The sequence below is a fragment of the Lates calcarifer genome, linkage group LG5, assembly GCF_001640805.2.
Source record: "Lates calcarifer isolate ASB-BC8 linkage group LG5, TLL_Latcal_v3, whole genome shotgun sequence".
Lineage (NCBI taxonomy): Eukaryota > Metazoa > Chordata > Actinopteri > Centropomidae > Lates > Lates calcarifer.
Genome location: NC_066837.1, coordinates 26,976,798 through 26,990,646, shown reverse-complemented (window position 1 = coordinate 26,990,646; position 13,849 = coordinate 26,976,798). Strand labels below are relative to the sequence as shown.

The window sequence follows — 13,849 nt, the reverse complement described above, 5'->3', positions numbered from 1 at the left end:
TAGTTTGTGAAGTATTGCCCCTCTGTTAAGGTGGGCGACTCACAAGACATTGATTAATTGGTCGAGCTGTACTCCTCATCAAGAGTTAACTGACCTTTATATGTAAAACTGGTATTCACACAGTTACACACATTGAAATATACAGTGTTGTCCAGGTAGAAGGAGTTCTACTTATTTGCAAAACTTCACAATATTAGAGGCCAAGTTGAGCAAAATCTTTATTGACCAAGAAGAGCAATCACAAATGATGACAGAATATACAACCCCACCAGCATGCCAGCGTTTTTATAGAAACTGTACAATGTGAAGGAATGTATGGAGCAGGAATACATAATTATCATTATCAGAAGAAACAAAAAAAAGTTTTACATCCATATGTTCTGGTACAGTACAAGTTGATTTCAATTTTAGTGTGTCCGGTCAGTTACATTTTAAAACTCTCTCCTCTCCTGATAAAATATTGAGCATGTGTTTCTCTAGTAGTGTCACTTGACCCTTCATGTCACTGAGGTCTCTTTCTGAGAGGGCCACTGGGTAAAAAGGCTGAAGGCCTGGTCAGTTTTTTTTCTCTCTTCAGTGTCTGTCTGTGGGTGAGACCAGACACCATCAAGGTCTCCGGCAGCAGCAGACGGTGTCTGGCTCAGCCTCCTCCTGTGCTTTCTCTGGTACTACTCCACACTTGGGATCTCCTGACTGCGGGGCTACGAGTTATGAAGCTATCTGAATGAGTGCGGGGGGGCTTTGTAGGGGAATGATGTACATTAAGGCAAAAGGGGAAATAACAAATAAAAAAAGATTGAATTATTAATATTTGTCGCTGTTTATCTCCACATGGTCGTAGTCGGTGCTAAGGCCTCATGGCTAAAAGGAACAAGAGTGCCAATGCAGATTTTCACTGGGTTTGGTTTCTTTTCTCCAATTCTTAACATTCAGTCCCCTCCAATTACAAGGTCAGTTAAATTTTTTGGGGGGTGGGGTGGGGGTAGGGGGGCAGTGGGTGTGTGCAGAGCTGTAACTCAGTAAGCTGTATAAATGGTCTCCACTACAACAGGGCTACAGATTAGTTGGTAGCGAGAGTAAGCCCTTGATATACAGACTACTAAGTAAGCACTGTTCGTGCACACAAGGCATGCTTAACAGACATGAATAAGTTTAGACATTAATCGATACGTAAGGCAGCTTATTTTATTTGTTTTACCCTTCTACTTTTTACTCCCTCGTTCACTTTGGCCCCAGTCTCCATTTAAGGGAGAGTGGGGTGAACACATTTAGGGTAGGGAGGGAGGTGCTGAAGAGCAGCTCTGAATGAATTGTTTTTACAAGGCAGGTACTGGTAATTATATCAAAAGACAGCAAGCAAGTAGGCAAGCAAAGGAATGCTGAATGTAGCAGGGTGAGGGAAGGGCAGGTGGATGTGGTGGGGCCTGCTATGAACACAACAGCTGATTAACAGTGATGTGATTACAGTCACATTACACAACCATTGATACAATTATATAAAAAAGGCAAACAAAAGTTGATTGTACAGTTGCTTATCCACATGTACTTGATACTGAGAGAGGAAGACACCATTCTGGACAGGTGGAAGGCGGGGGTTAATCTCTTCAAGCAGCAAAAAATGGGGACAAAAGAGAAGAAAAGGTGCTGCGGTATGAGGGAAGTAAGGTGCTACATGGCACAGCTCATGGGTGTGGGGGGGTGTGAAGGCTTGGTGGGGGGGTTGCAGGTAGGTGAACGGTGGTGGCTGGTGTGCAACCAATGAAAAGTTGGGCAGGTAGGGAAATGCTGGACGGACTGAGGGACTGAAAGGGGAGGTTGGAGGGTGGGGTGGTGGTGGTTGGAGGTGGGGGTGGGGTGGTGGTGGTGCTGCTGCTACTGCTGCTGCTACTGATGCTGACAGAGAGGTGGGAAGGATGCTGGGGCTATTAAGACAGCGAGGTGGGAACTAAGGCATGAGAGCATGAAATGCATGACAACGTAAAAACAAAGAAGGCAGAAATGGTGGACACAGGGCGGGGATGAGGGGAACGGCTGAGGAACGCATGGGGGTGGGGTGGGGTGAGGGATTTTGATTTTCCTCAACCCCACAAAACACAAAAGGCCTCTTTTTAGTCTTTCCAGTCTTTCTTGATGTTGAGGTTCCACTCCCAGGACAGGTGGTCATGCTTGTCGTCATCAGTAAACATGGATTTGATGTAATAGTTACCGCGGGCTAGCACGCCTTTAGGAGCCTCCTCCATTGTTGTCAGGAAGTCATATTCAGTGGGACGAGGCCCGTAGCTGCCCACCATGTAGTCTGATTTATCAACTGTTAACAAAATGAAAAGCAACAATAAGAAACTGTATTTGTGTACACCACAGATCAGCTATTAATCTGAACCATTGGCCAGTTTACTGGGTGCAGCAACATTTTACAGGTGAAGCAAAAATAGACCTTCACTTGCTCAGTGTTTTTTTTAAATTTATTCATTTTAATTAATTTAAGGATAAAATTGATATAGAAAAAGGTTTTCAGATTTCATGTGAGAGCAGATTTTATATAATTACCTTACTAAGTGAGGGCTAACAAATTCACAACAACTGATTTTGATACTCATTTGGCAAAAAAAGACTCATAAGCACAAACAGTGAGTTCCAGGTGGTGGAGGTGTAACTGATTGTTACCTACATGTCACATGTTTGTTGGAAAGCCAAATTTGACCCACGGCCCACTGTTTTCCTACCACTGGTGTATATTATATCCTTACACCTTGCTCAGCGAGCACTTTATTAGGAACACCATATTAATACTGGGTACAGCCTCCCTTTGCTCTCAAAACTGTCAGTTCTTTGTTGCATGGATTCCATGTTTCTATGTTTGTGTAGATTTGTTAGCTCCAACCAGTCAAACCATTCTCCTCTGATCCCTCTCATCAACGAGGTGTTTCTGTCTGCAGAACTGCCGCTCACTTAATTATTTTTTGCTTTTGACATTATTCTGAGTAAACTCTAGAGACTGTTGTTAGTGACTGTTGTTAGTGTTGTTTCAGAAACAAACTTGGTTGATTGGATAAAATCATGTAGGACCACATTTGAATACATTTAATATCTAAACCAACTACTATTGACAGTTTTTAAGCTGTTTAATGTGCTACAGCTGATTAGATAATTAGCTAACTACCCAGCAAACTAACACACCTTTGGTGGCTTAGTGGCTCATTAAGTGAGCCAGTTTACATAAGGCAGATTTCCATACAACGTAGAGACATTTGGTTGTAGTTTTAACCTTTGTCCAATATGCTGCCGTCTAGCACTTAGTTGTTAACTGATTAAACTGGGCAAATGTTTGGCAAAAGCTACACTTGCAGCAAACAAAGGTTATTGCCTGTTAAACACTGAGCTTCAGAAGTATATTTGTGGACATAATTTCAAAAAGGTTAAGCGAAATAGTTCACTCACTCTTCATTCCTTTCCTGCATGTCTCCTGCACATACTTCAGACCTGACACAATCTCCCTGTTCACCTGAGGAGACACAAACACTGTTAAAGACATATTCCAAAACAACATGTACTATATTTTGGTAGCAACCAAGAGATGAACTTTAGAAAGACTTGAGGAAAACTGTCCTTGAAACTTTCTAAAATATCCTTGAATTTAAACTGCAATTGAAAGAAAAAGGAAATGGAGTCCTGATTTGTATTTAATCCATTTCTTTCATTGAGCTGTCACAAAATAACTAAAGGGTGAATTTTCTTTTTCACCGCTGCTCCTCCTCGCCTGCTCCAGATAAATGTTTACTGTGAGCAGAGCTGGATAATACAAAGTTGACTGAATGACATGAGACTAGATACCTCGTGGAATTTTTAAAATGTCTTTTACCAGTCTTAAAAGTAGCTTAAGAATTGTGAGCTTTTCCCATCGCTGCCTCAATCTTTCACGCGTTTTTCCTCAGAGCCTATACCAGACTCAGCAACAGTTTATGGCAAGAAATACTGTAACATTATTCATATCAGTGTGTTCAGTATCTAAGCACCAAGTTAAATGTAGGGTCTCTTTACTGTACTTTAAATGTATTACAAACTGTAATAGCAAGGCAGTAATACCAGTTGTGCTTCCGACATTTAAGTAGCAATTGGCTAACAAGTGGATCATGTGCTTTTATTGTTCAAGAAGTTGTGTCTTGACTGTAGCTACAGGAGCTCTCACCTTAAAGCTGATCTTTATTTTGTATTCAACGCCCTCCTTCAGAACAAAGGCCTGCTTCTTAAAGGCTTCCAGGTCTCCTGTTAGAAACCAATATGGAAAAAAAGCACAAGCATCAAGGTTTTGTTTATAACAGTCACAGTGATGCTATCATTAGGGCAGCTCAGGACAAAATCCAGAAATACCAAGTCAATGTTTTGTATTCAAGGAGAAGTGTTCTTGCTAATTAAATCCTCAATAGGACAAGCCTCAACTACAGCTTGTACAGATATTAGAATCTGATGACCTGCTCTTCAATGCTTTTCAGTCTTGAATGAACTGAGGGTATTTGTTAAAAGTTCACCATTTTGGCCCAAGTGACAATCCAAGTCACTTAGTTGGCCAATAAAATGAAAAGCTCTTTATCCTTGTTTCACTTGGGAAATATTTACACAGAGAATGTCATCATTAGCAACAGGAACCCCAGAGAGCACAAAGTGCTTTAAAGGAACATTAGGTCTGAGTGATGTTTTAATTTAATAATTTAGCAACAGTGTGTGACAAACATCACTGATGTGAGGAACATTAATGTGAGGGTGTGTGTTTGGCACTGGCTGATAATTTGTGGCTCACATCTGCTGTGAGAGGAGACACATACGTTGTATTGATTATATTAAATGTTCAATAATTCTCAGAACCAACAGGGTTCTATCATGTCACGTCTTTAGTCAGTTTCTTCTAAGTTAGGGATGACTACAATAAACATCACTATTTCTTATTCAAGATCATCATGTGAAACTTTAATCTTGCTCAGCTGTGGCAAATGCTAGCATTTTATCAAGCATTAATATCCATCTTTTCATCAGACTCTGGGGAAAATGGTTACAAAGTATATTTTCACAAATCCCTGCAGGTGAGCAGGCGTGCTATAACTAAAGAGACATCTGCACATGCTGCTGCATGCACATACACAAGAACTCAATTTCTACCTTTCATATTTAACTCAATCTCCTAATTTAATTGCCCTTTATAGGTAGATCCGTTGTTTTTTTGTTTGGTTTTTTGTCCCTTAAAAATCATTGAGTCATGATGCAGTCAACATGGAGCCACCCCCCACCCAACCTCTCATCATAGTAACATTATAATGTTGTCATGGAGTCAAATTAATTATCCCCAGTGTCTTTACATTTTGGCAAATTGGCGCAATTAAAATTATGCCACATTAGCATTTAGCAGGTCTTGTCTGCAATGTACTCATGGATGTATGGGCAACTATCGCTGGATTATTTTGTAATTAAGAAAACTTAAAAATGTTGTGATTCTCAAGCAATCACATCTTTACTTTCACTCACTAGTATTTACAATAACAAAAATATATACACGACACTATAGACATGATGATAATACATTTATATGCCTTAATTTTCTTTCTATGGAATAAATCCACAGACCTCTAAAATTATCTGGCAGTACCCTGGGTGATGACCAACCTTAGTTCATCTAAAAACATTGAGATTAGAGCGTTAGCAGTTGCTGGTGTTGGATCTCTTGCTGCAGGTCCTTCTCTTAAACTGGTGCCTGCCTTTCATAATAATCCAACATTAGATGGGTCTGTTATACAGAAGTTCCATTGATTCCTGTACTGGAACTGATCTAACTCACTGCATTTGTATGACTCATTTCAGCAAGCTTTTACTGTAACTTTGCAATGTCACAAACATACATAATTACAAACAGAAAATGAATAGATAAATAAACGAAATAAATCTAGTGTCATTTGTATCAAAAGAAACTTTATTTTTTTCTTTTTATGTACAACTGTTGCAATTTCAGTCTTGAGTGACTTTTTTGGGATGACTGACTATACACACTGAGGTGCTACTTATTTGTACAATCAAATATAATCCAAAACGACTGTCCTGAAAAAAATAAATTACAAATAAAAAATTAACCTTGTGGAAATGTTGAAATGTTTTAAGTGTCAGAAAGCTATTCTGAACATCTGTCCCCCACATCTATGTTAATGAGCATGGACAACACAGACAGTATATAATTGTATATACTATAATAGAGGTGCAATGGTCGCCTAATTGAGACTTATTGCTAGAACTATTTTTGGTAAATGACTGATCGCTTTAGTCACTTTTCAAGCAAAAACACCAAACATGTGGTAGTTTCCTTTTCTAAAATGGGACAATTTGCTGCTTTTCTTCATCATATGTAACAGTAAACTGATTGTTGATCGCGTTGTATGTTTTGACTGTTGGTTGAACAAAACTTGCCCACTAAAGACATCCCTTTAAGATCTGAGGAACTAAATGAATTTTTTTACTGATGGAACTGAACCTTTCAGGACAAATCCAGAAATTCAGAAACATTCTGGCAATACTGGGACACTTTATCTGCATTTCGACTGCAGGAACCTAGTTCCAGTTTTAGTTTCATCCCCCCAAAATAAGGCCCTGCTCCTGAGGCACTATTTTCTGACAGGCAAGGAACTATCTGGGTAGAGGTTTCACTACTAAACAAACAGAAGCCTCACAACTGCTACAACTTGTGTTACAGTCCTCATTCAGATTGTAATGCTCACATCAATATTAGCACTTGGGTGATGTTTTTTTAATGCTGCTGATGTTTACATATCAGTTATGTGCTGCAGATAACTTCCAAACTTGTTTAAGACAAGTCTGTGCACTGAGGCAGCAAAAAACCAGCAGATCATTACTGCTTCGAGAACGTGTTTACAAACTTTCACCTCTGAAGGTCTCCTGTCCAACATCAGTTCCATCATCACAACACTACAGTATCTTACAAACATTACAATGGTGTTATTATGGTTTTTTGTTAGTATAGATAGTTTCACAGCTGAATATTACCATCACTATGGGATATTTAGGACTTTTTGCTTGAATTTTGCTTTTAGTTTAAATTGTATTTATTGAGCAGGCAGTCATTATTTTTAGCTGAGAAAGTGGGGGAATCAGGAGTGAAGGAGGGGAAGAGAGACACAGGGCAGAATGTTCTGGATGGAATCAAATCTAGGCCAGCTGGGGTCTTAACTGCTAGATCATCTCTGGGAATATCAGATGTACATTTTCACAGCCATCAGTCAAACAGAAAAAAGAACCTCCTCTATACCTCTGCAGTCCATCAGTGGATCATGTTATTTACAGCATGCTCCAGACAGATTCAAACCTTTATAGAATGATCTTTAAGTAGTGCTGGATGAAAACCAAAAAAAGAGCAGGGTCAGTGCTGATGTCCATAGTGATACTGTATTTGACTGGGGCAAATATAAATTAAAACAGTGAGTAGAAGAAAAAAGAAAGACCAGGACAAAAACATTGTTGTGCCTACTATAACTACAAATTGTCCATCTAAAGCTTAATGATCTCTTTTATTTTGATGTATGACATCCACGATCTGTCAAAATGATCTGAGGGCATTCATACTGCTGACAAGTTGCCTTTTTTCAAACAAAGAAGTAAAACTTTATCTCTGCTGCATTCAGCAGCTCAAACAGGAACTCACCTTGCAGGTCGAGGACCAGGGGGTTAGGGGCGCTTTCACAGATCAAAGACATCTGAGTCACCTGAACATTGGGAACACTGGGATCTGAAACAGGATCAAAGAAGATTGTTTAATACAGACAACCAAGATGTTCTCGAACATACTTTCCCAGGCAAGAGGTTTTAGACACTGTATGTTGATACCATGTAGATTTGTGCAGGGTGCTAGCATTAGTTTAGATAACTGTCTTTAATAATGAGTACATTTTAATGTACTCAATATTAAAGACGCTACAATAAATGTAGAGGTATTTGTGGTGGACGTATGGAGACAATATAGACCAGGCTGCACATGATGTGTGTCCTGAAACTAGCAGCTGTCCAAGTGTAAGGGCTCAGGAGAGCTGAAATCGGAACAACTGTGCTGTAGTTGGAACAGCCTCTGCATTAATTAGACTTCAGTTTAGTCTCTGTCCCACTGAAGTAACCTTTTTATCTTCACTGTGCAATGGAATACTGATTATCAGGGGTTCAACATACTAGAGAATTCCTTAGTCACGGATTACTATGAATGTATGTAGATCTTCATTCTACACGGATGCATCTTCACACAAAAAACATATTTAGGCCTGAATGATTTATTGTTTTTCTATCAAAGACACAGTGTGAGTGCAATTTGCAAATCACAAGAGCTGTGCTTACATTATTAACAGTGTGTTAACAAGCTGTAGGGGTGAGAGGTTAAAATGGTTTCCACTGATTTTGCCAAACTATAACGCCTACCATCTCCAGCAGACTTACTCAGCTAATTAACACTAATTTTCTTAGAATTTGGAAAATCTTGGCTGTTGTCTGCTTCATGTGCTCTCTTCTTTCCAATGTCTGCATTTACATTTGGTGAAAGCTGGTATTGTGGAAGAACATATATCTCTGCTTCTTCTGCATTGTTTTTGATTCTTTTCTTTTTATTTTTTTATTAGTGTCCAATGAGTCCAACAATGTTAGGAGTGCAGCACTAAATCAGTGGAGTACCCTTTTAACTTATTTAGTCTCAAGTACCAATCATTATCAAGTATCAATATAATAATGAATGGAATCATTTTGAATATTAATGACTAATATAAAGAAGAAGACTACTGTAATAGTTATTGTGAGCTAAACTGATATCTTTCTGGTAAACTGATTTATTTACAAGTTGACTTTCCTTAAACTGACTCACTGGGAAAAAAAGAACGTGCCACATGTTTTATTTTATCTAATTCATGTTCATGTTCAAACAATTGTGAATACACTTTGTACCTGTGTTTCTAAATTAACACCATGCCTATCACAAATACAAGCCTGCAGCTTAATCTACAGAAAATGTAATTTGCAATTAAAGCGCAAGAGTCCAAAAAACTGCAATTTGATTTTCCCCAAATCAGTCAGTCACACTCTGATTTATGAGATTATACAGCACATTAAATGCAGTTGATATGTCAAAGTCCAATGTATGCCACTTCATAAGGCTTCCCAACTTGTTAGCCAAGCAGAGAATGGGTTGTACAGAAAGATGAATTTGAATCCATGCACCTATGCCACTTAAAGTAAGTCTCTCTCTGTCTCATACACACATTCACACGCACACTGCATTACCGGACTCAGTGACCCCAGAGCCAAGCAGGGCTTCCTTATATTTGCGTAGGCTCTCATCGTCCTTATCCAGCTCATGGATCTCTTTCACCGTCTTTTGGGCTGGTGGCTTGTAGTTCACCGGCTCTGGCTCCTCATTTTCGGCGGCAATGGCTGCTAGCTGCTCCGGAGTCACCTCATCCTCAGCCATGTCTGGAGACAGATTGGGTGAAGGGGGAGGAAGAACGTTACGCAGTAATGGCATATGGGGAGGAAAATATAGCATGTAGAGTTGAGGAAAAAAATAGTGGAAGAAAAATTAAGACAAACAGCGATTTTTAAATGCTCAGTATGCAGCAAATTCTTCTTGCATTCCCTATAGACACTCACCTCTTGGGGGAAAGGTTGTAAATCACTGGATAAACAGATGACCACAACAACAATGCCAGAGGGGAATGCTGATGGAAAGCGTGCAGCCTACTGGATCAGTAGCTGCTCTGTGAGGTGGTGCTGATGAAGCGGCAGCAGGAACAGCAGTATTTCTCTTTACGCTGTTTGTGGATGACCTAACTCTGCTATGTGATATCATCTGAACACATTTCTCTGAAATAACATCACCACCAGGAGAGTCATGAATGAGGCGTCATGCATCACATGATACAAAGCCTACCCCTGTGGGTGGGTGGGGGGGTCTTCACATCACAGGTCCAGACATTATTTAGGTCAGAGGAAAAGCACTGTTTTCCTATGGCATGAGAAAAATAAGCCCACAGGGATTTTTTTAAAGAAAAAAAGAAGGGTGTTTTACTGTCATTACCTTATAGGAAGGCTACTGCTCCTTCCCTGCAATAAAGTCACATCACATTGTTTAAAACTAATGAAGAGTATTTCTATTTTAAGATTATTTCTCTGCACATAAAACCCTGGATAAGGAAGTCATACATTCAACATCAGGAAAGGAAGACTCAAAAGAAATATTATCTGAAAGTTAAAATGAATTTTGACAGCAAATAAGCATGGTTGTAGACTCTGTATTTCCCTGTGGTAGGGTCATCTCTTGCTAAGGAAGTTAGTATTGGAAAAAATTCCTCTGCAGAAACATAATGAATAACAAAAGCAGGAAGAGCACTGTTTATGCCAAAAGAATTACGATTCACACTAAGGCCATCCCACACCCAGCACTAAACAGGCACACCAGGCCCCTGAATCCCTGGTTGTGGCTCAAGCAAAGCAGTGTACACATCTCAATCATTTTGTGTCCATTCCTTAGAGTTACATTCTCCTGCAGCCTCTCAAGTGCAACAGTTTTAATACTGTAAATAATTATGGCAACATTTTTGAGCTGTGCTACTCCAGGAAAAACCTCAAGGATGATTTTTTTTACAATACTAATTCGCAGAGTAAAAAGCAGCAGAATGAATCAAGGATTTAAACTCTCTCTGGGCATTTGCAATAAGTCTGATCCTTCCCTGTAGTGCTAAATATGCAGCTATTCCGCTGGTCTGAGACAAATGGCAATGAAGATCTGTGTAAGACTTGCAGAGACCACATGCACCAGAAGCCACTCACCCCAACCCATTAATCAATTAATTGATAAGTTAATCAATATAAAACAAATCTGTATCTGTTTTGCTAACTGATAAACTGCCAGTCATTTTTAAACAAAAACAACAAAAAATCAATTGTTACAGTTTCTCAAATGTAAGAATGTGATGCTTTTCTCTATTTTTATATAACTGTAGACTTAGTATCCTTTGTTGTTTTGGACGGTCGCTCAGACAAAACAAGATATTGGATCACACAGGACTTCAATAAATTGTGATGAGCAGTTTTTTACTATTTTCTGACATTTTATGGAAAAAGTTACCTGACTAATCAAGGAAATAGTTATTAGTTGCAGACATACATTTGGCATTAACAACACGGCTGTGAGCTAATCCAACCTTCATCTAATCGTCCAACACACTGATAATGCTATAGCCAATAATACCTATTTGACATGTCAGTTTACATTACACAATGACATCAACTACTGAGGTTTTAAATGCTTTCTGCAGCCACCCTCAAACACACTGCTAAGTAAATTGTGGTAAAGTGACTGAGAATCACATGATAACAGAGCTGCATAGCTAACTGGATATCTAAAATAAAATTTCCATTACTGACATTTTGCAAAATTGGAATGAGGAGACTAATGCTATAATGAATACCCACAGTCAACAACCATAATACTGTTAACATCTCCCACCTGGTTTGCAGGGAGAGTCAGTGAGCATAATTTTCCCTGGGTCTCTTCTCTCACCTGCCCAAACTAGCAGCCGACTAGCAGCAGAGGAATGTCTGTAAGCAGTACAGGTGCGAACTCTGCTGACTGAGTAGCTGTAGTCTATAGTCATAAACGTGCCTGAGCAGGGTCCAAAGACCTGCTCAAAATTTCCCCTTCCACCACTGTACACACATACCTGAAGGAACCATTTACATATGATTAATTAAGGGCTTGGAAATCTATGATCAAATTTATCTATGATCAAATCTCCCTTTAAATGATAATCTACAATACACTTTTCTGAAAAAAAATTGTTAATATAGTTTTATATAAGGCAAGTTCCTTAGTATCTTTTTGATAAGAATGTGACTTCAAAGATCATTCACCCTGTATGGAATGACTGTGTAGATCCAGTGGAAGATGGGTCATATGACAAAACACTGCAGCAAAGAAGCCCAGGCTCCTTTATTGAGCATTCCTTTGATCTCAAAATGCACTCCACTGTTTTGCATAACTAAATTTGATATATCCGCAAGGGCCAAAATTTGGATCAAGGCTGTTTGTAATGACAGGAGAACTGCTGGTGGGGGAGGGGGCTTCAGAGAGAATGCATTATGTAACTACTGGCACTAAACCTTCTGTCACTGTGGTGAAAAATCAAGGAGTTCCTCTTCCCTTCTCTTTAGGTGGAAAGGGCTATACATCTACTATACATGTATGCAGTAGCAGGCCATCACTCTTAATGAGAGATGTTTATGATTTATTATGTTTTCTTTGACATTCCTTTTTCAAACATGCCCCTCTTGGTCATCCCGTTGTACCTGGTCATGCATGCTTTGTTTCTACAGCTAAAATGTTCAAAGGGACAAGACTTAAGAAGAAGTTGACCAAAAGTAATATCAGAGGCCTCATCAAGCGCTGTCACACAAAACATCAACACTGAGATATTTCACAACTGCATTGGAATCCAATGTGACAGGCCCACCCCACCCAGCTGGAAGGGAGGAAGCAGCCTTTAGCCATTAAAATGCTCACTGAACATGACAGGAGGCTAGAAAGTTCAAATTCACATAGACAGTGCACAGGATACCGGGGACTGGCTGACTCAAAGTTTCACTGAAGTTTACCTCTTCTGTCTGTCTGGGTTTCTTCTGAGTAAAACTATTTTAGTGTTAAACAATAACAAACTGCAGGGCAACAGCAATGTCTGCCCAGTCTCTTTCATGAATAACTGTAAAGATCACAGAATTATATGGAACATATGTAAACAAATGTCACTAAGGAAATGTCCTATTTTGCCATTATGATAATTGCCTAACTTAACTTTTTTTTGGCACAGCAATTTTACAAATCACAGCACCCAGAAACCAGTGCAACTAAAAATCCAGTGTTTCCTATAAAGAAATAAGTTGTGATGACATGAATATGACCTCTTGGAAATATTATTGAATTACACGATGTTCACAACTGTGTCAAGTCAGGATTGATGTCAATAGGATAACCGCAACTACCATGGCGAAAAAAAAAAAAAAAAAAAAAAAAAAAAAAACAACTTACAGTCATGACTGTGGGGGCTAGCTAATGCTATCATTGGAGTCTGGCATCTTTTCAGAAAACCTACTGCTTTTGACAGCACGCCAGGCTAGCGGCAGCGCAATGTTAGCTGCAAAAGTTGGCTTGTCTGAGTGATTATAAATGGATTTATACTGAACAATGAGGCTGAACTTTTCTTGGCGCCGACCCTCTCATTCAGGGTGGGACTGAGGAGAGAGACAAGTGGCTAGCTGGCTCACTGGAACAATTCAACCAAGCTAACCAGAGCCGGCGGCTAACATTAGCATGACAAGTTATCATCATCTGACAGAGACAAGGAGTGACATCAAAACGGTTCCAGGGACGTGCGCCGGTTAGGATTACTCTAGAAATGGTGCTAATACGTGCCCATGAATTTGAGGGGACTTACCTTAATGTTTAATGCAGTAGTGATTTCAGGTGCCTTTGCAGTAAGTGCGTTCGTTGCCCTGCGCTCCTGTGCAAGTATGGCGAACAAGGGATCGGCGCCGCCCCGTGCGCTGCCCGCGCAACACGTTTCCCGGAAACAGGTCCGCGCACGCTGCGCGTATGTGACGCACAGTGCGGTGGCGCGCGCCAGCAAAAATCAATACTGTTTTAATTTTTTTGTAAAAACTCATAGTTTACAGAGATATATTCTATAATTCAAACTCTACTCTCACTCTATGAAAAGAAACAGAGGGCAGGGGACTACAGTGTTGTAACATGCGAGGGGTAAACACTTAGCTG

The 13,849-nt window shown here is 39.7% G+C and overlaps 1 protein-coding gene across 2 annotated transcripts; it reads right to left on the bottom strand.

Moving 5' to 3' along the window:
* Nucleotides 1-205: 205 nt before the first annotated feature.
* Nucleotides 206-13,643, bottom strand: LOC108884546 (rho GDP-dissociation inhibitor 1). Of its 2 annotated transcripts, XM_018678487.2 has the most exons (7): nucleotides 13,512-13,631; nucleotides 9,673-9,885; nucleotides 9,307-9,495; nucleotides 7,694-7,777; nucleotides 4,187-4,263; nucleotides 3,439-3,502; nucleotides 206-2,308 (listed from the first exon to the last, which is right to left on the bottom strand). In XM_018678487.2, exons 3-7 carry the CDS (start codon nucleotides 9,491-9,493, stop codon nucleotides 2,109-2,111), a joined length of 612 nt encoding a protein of 203 aa, XP_018534003.1. In that variant the 5' UTR covers nucleotides 9,494-9,495; nucleotides 9,673-9,885; nucleotides 13,512-13,631; the 3' UTR covers nucleotides 206-2,108. The 2 variants fall into 2 exon arrangements, with proteins under 2 accessions (XP_018534003.1, XP_018534002.1); XM_018678486.2 differs by lacking the exon at nucleotides 9,673-9,885 and having other exon boundaries at nucleotides 13,512-13,643.
* Nucleotides 13,644-13,849: the final 206 nt, after the last annotated feature.

Bases quoted from the DNA above. Each gene is read 5' to 3' on its own strand.
- LOC108884546 (XM_018678486.2), bottom strand. From the start codon at position 9,493: ATGGCTGAGGATGAGGTGACTCCGGAGCAGCTAGCAGCCATTGCCGCC. The intron at 3,503-4,186 runs GTGAGAGCTCCT...GTGTCTCCTCAG, and splicing joins AAATAAAGATCAGCTTTAAG to GTGAACAGGGAGATTGTGTC. The intron at 2,309-3,438 runs GTGAGTGAACTA...TTTTGTTAACAG, and splicing joins ATGCAGGAAAGGAATGAAGA to TTGATAAATCAGACTACATG.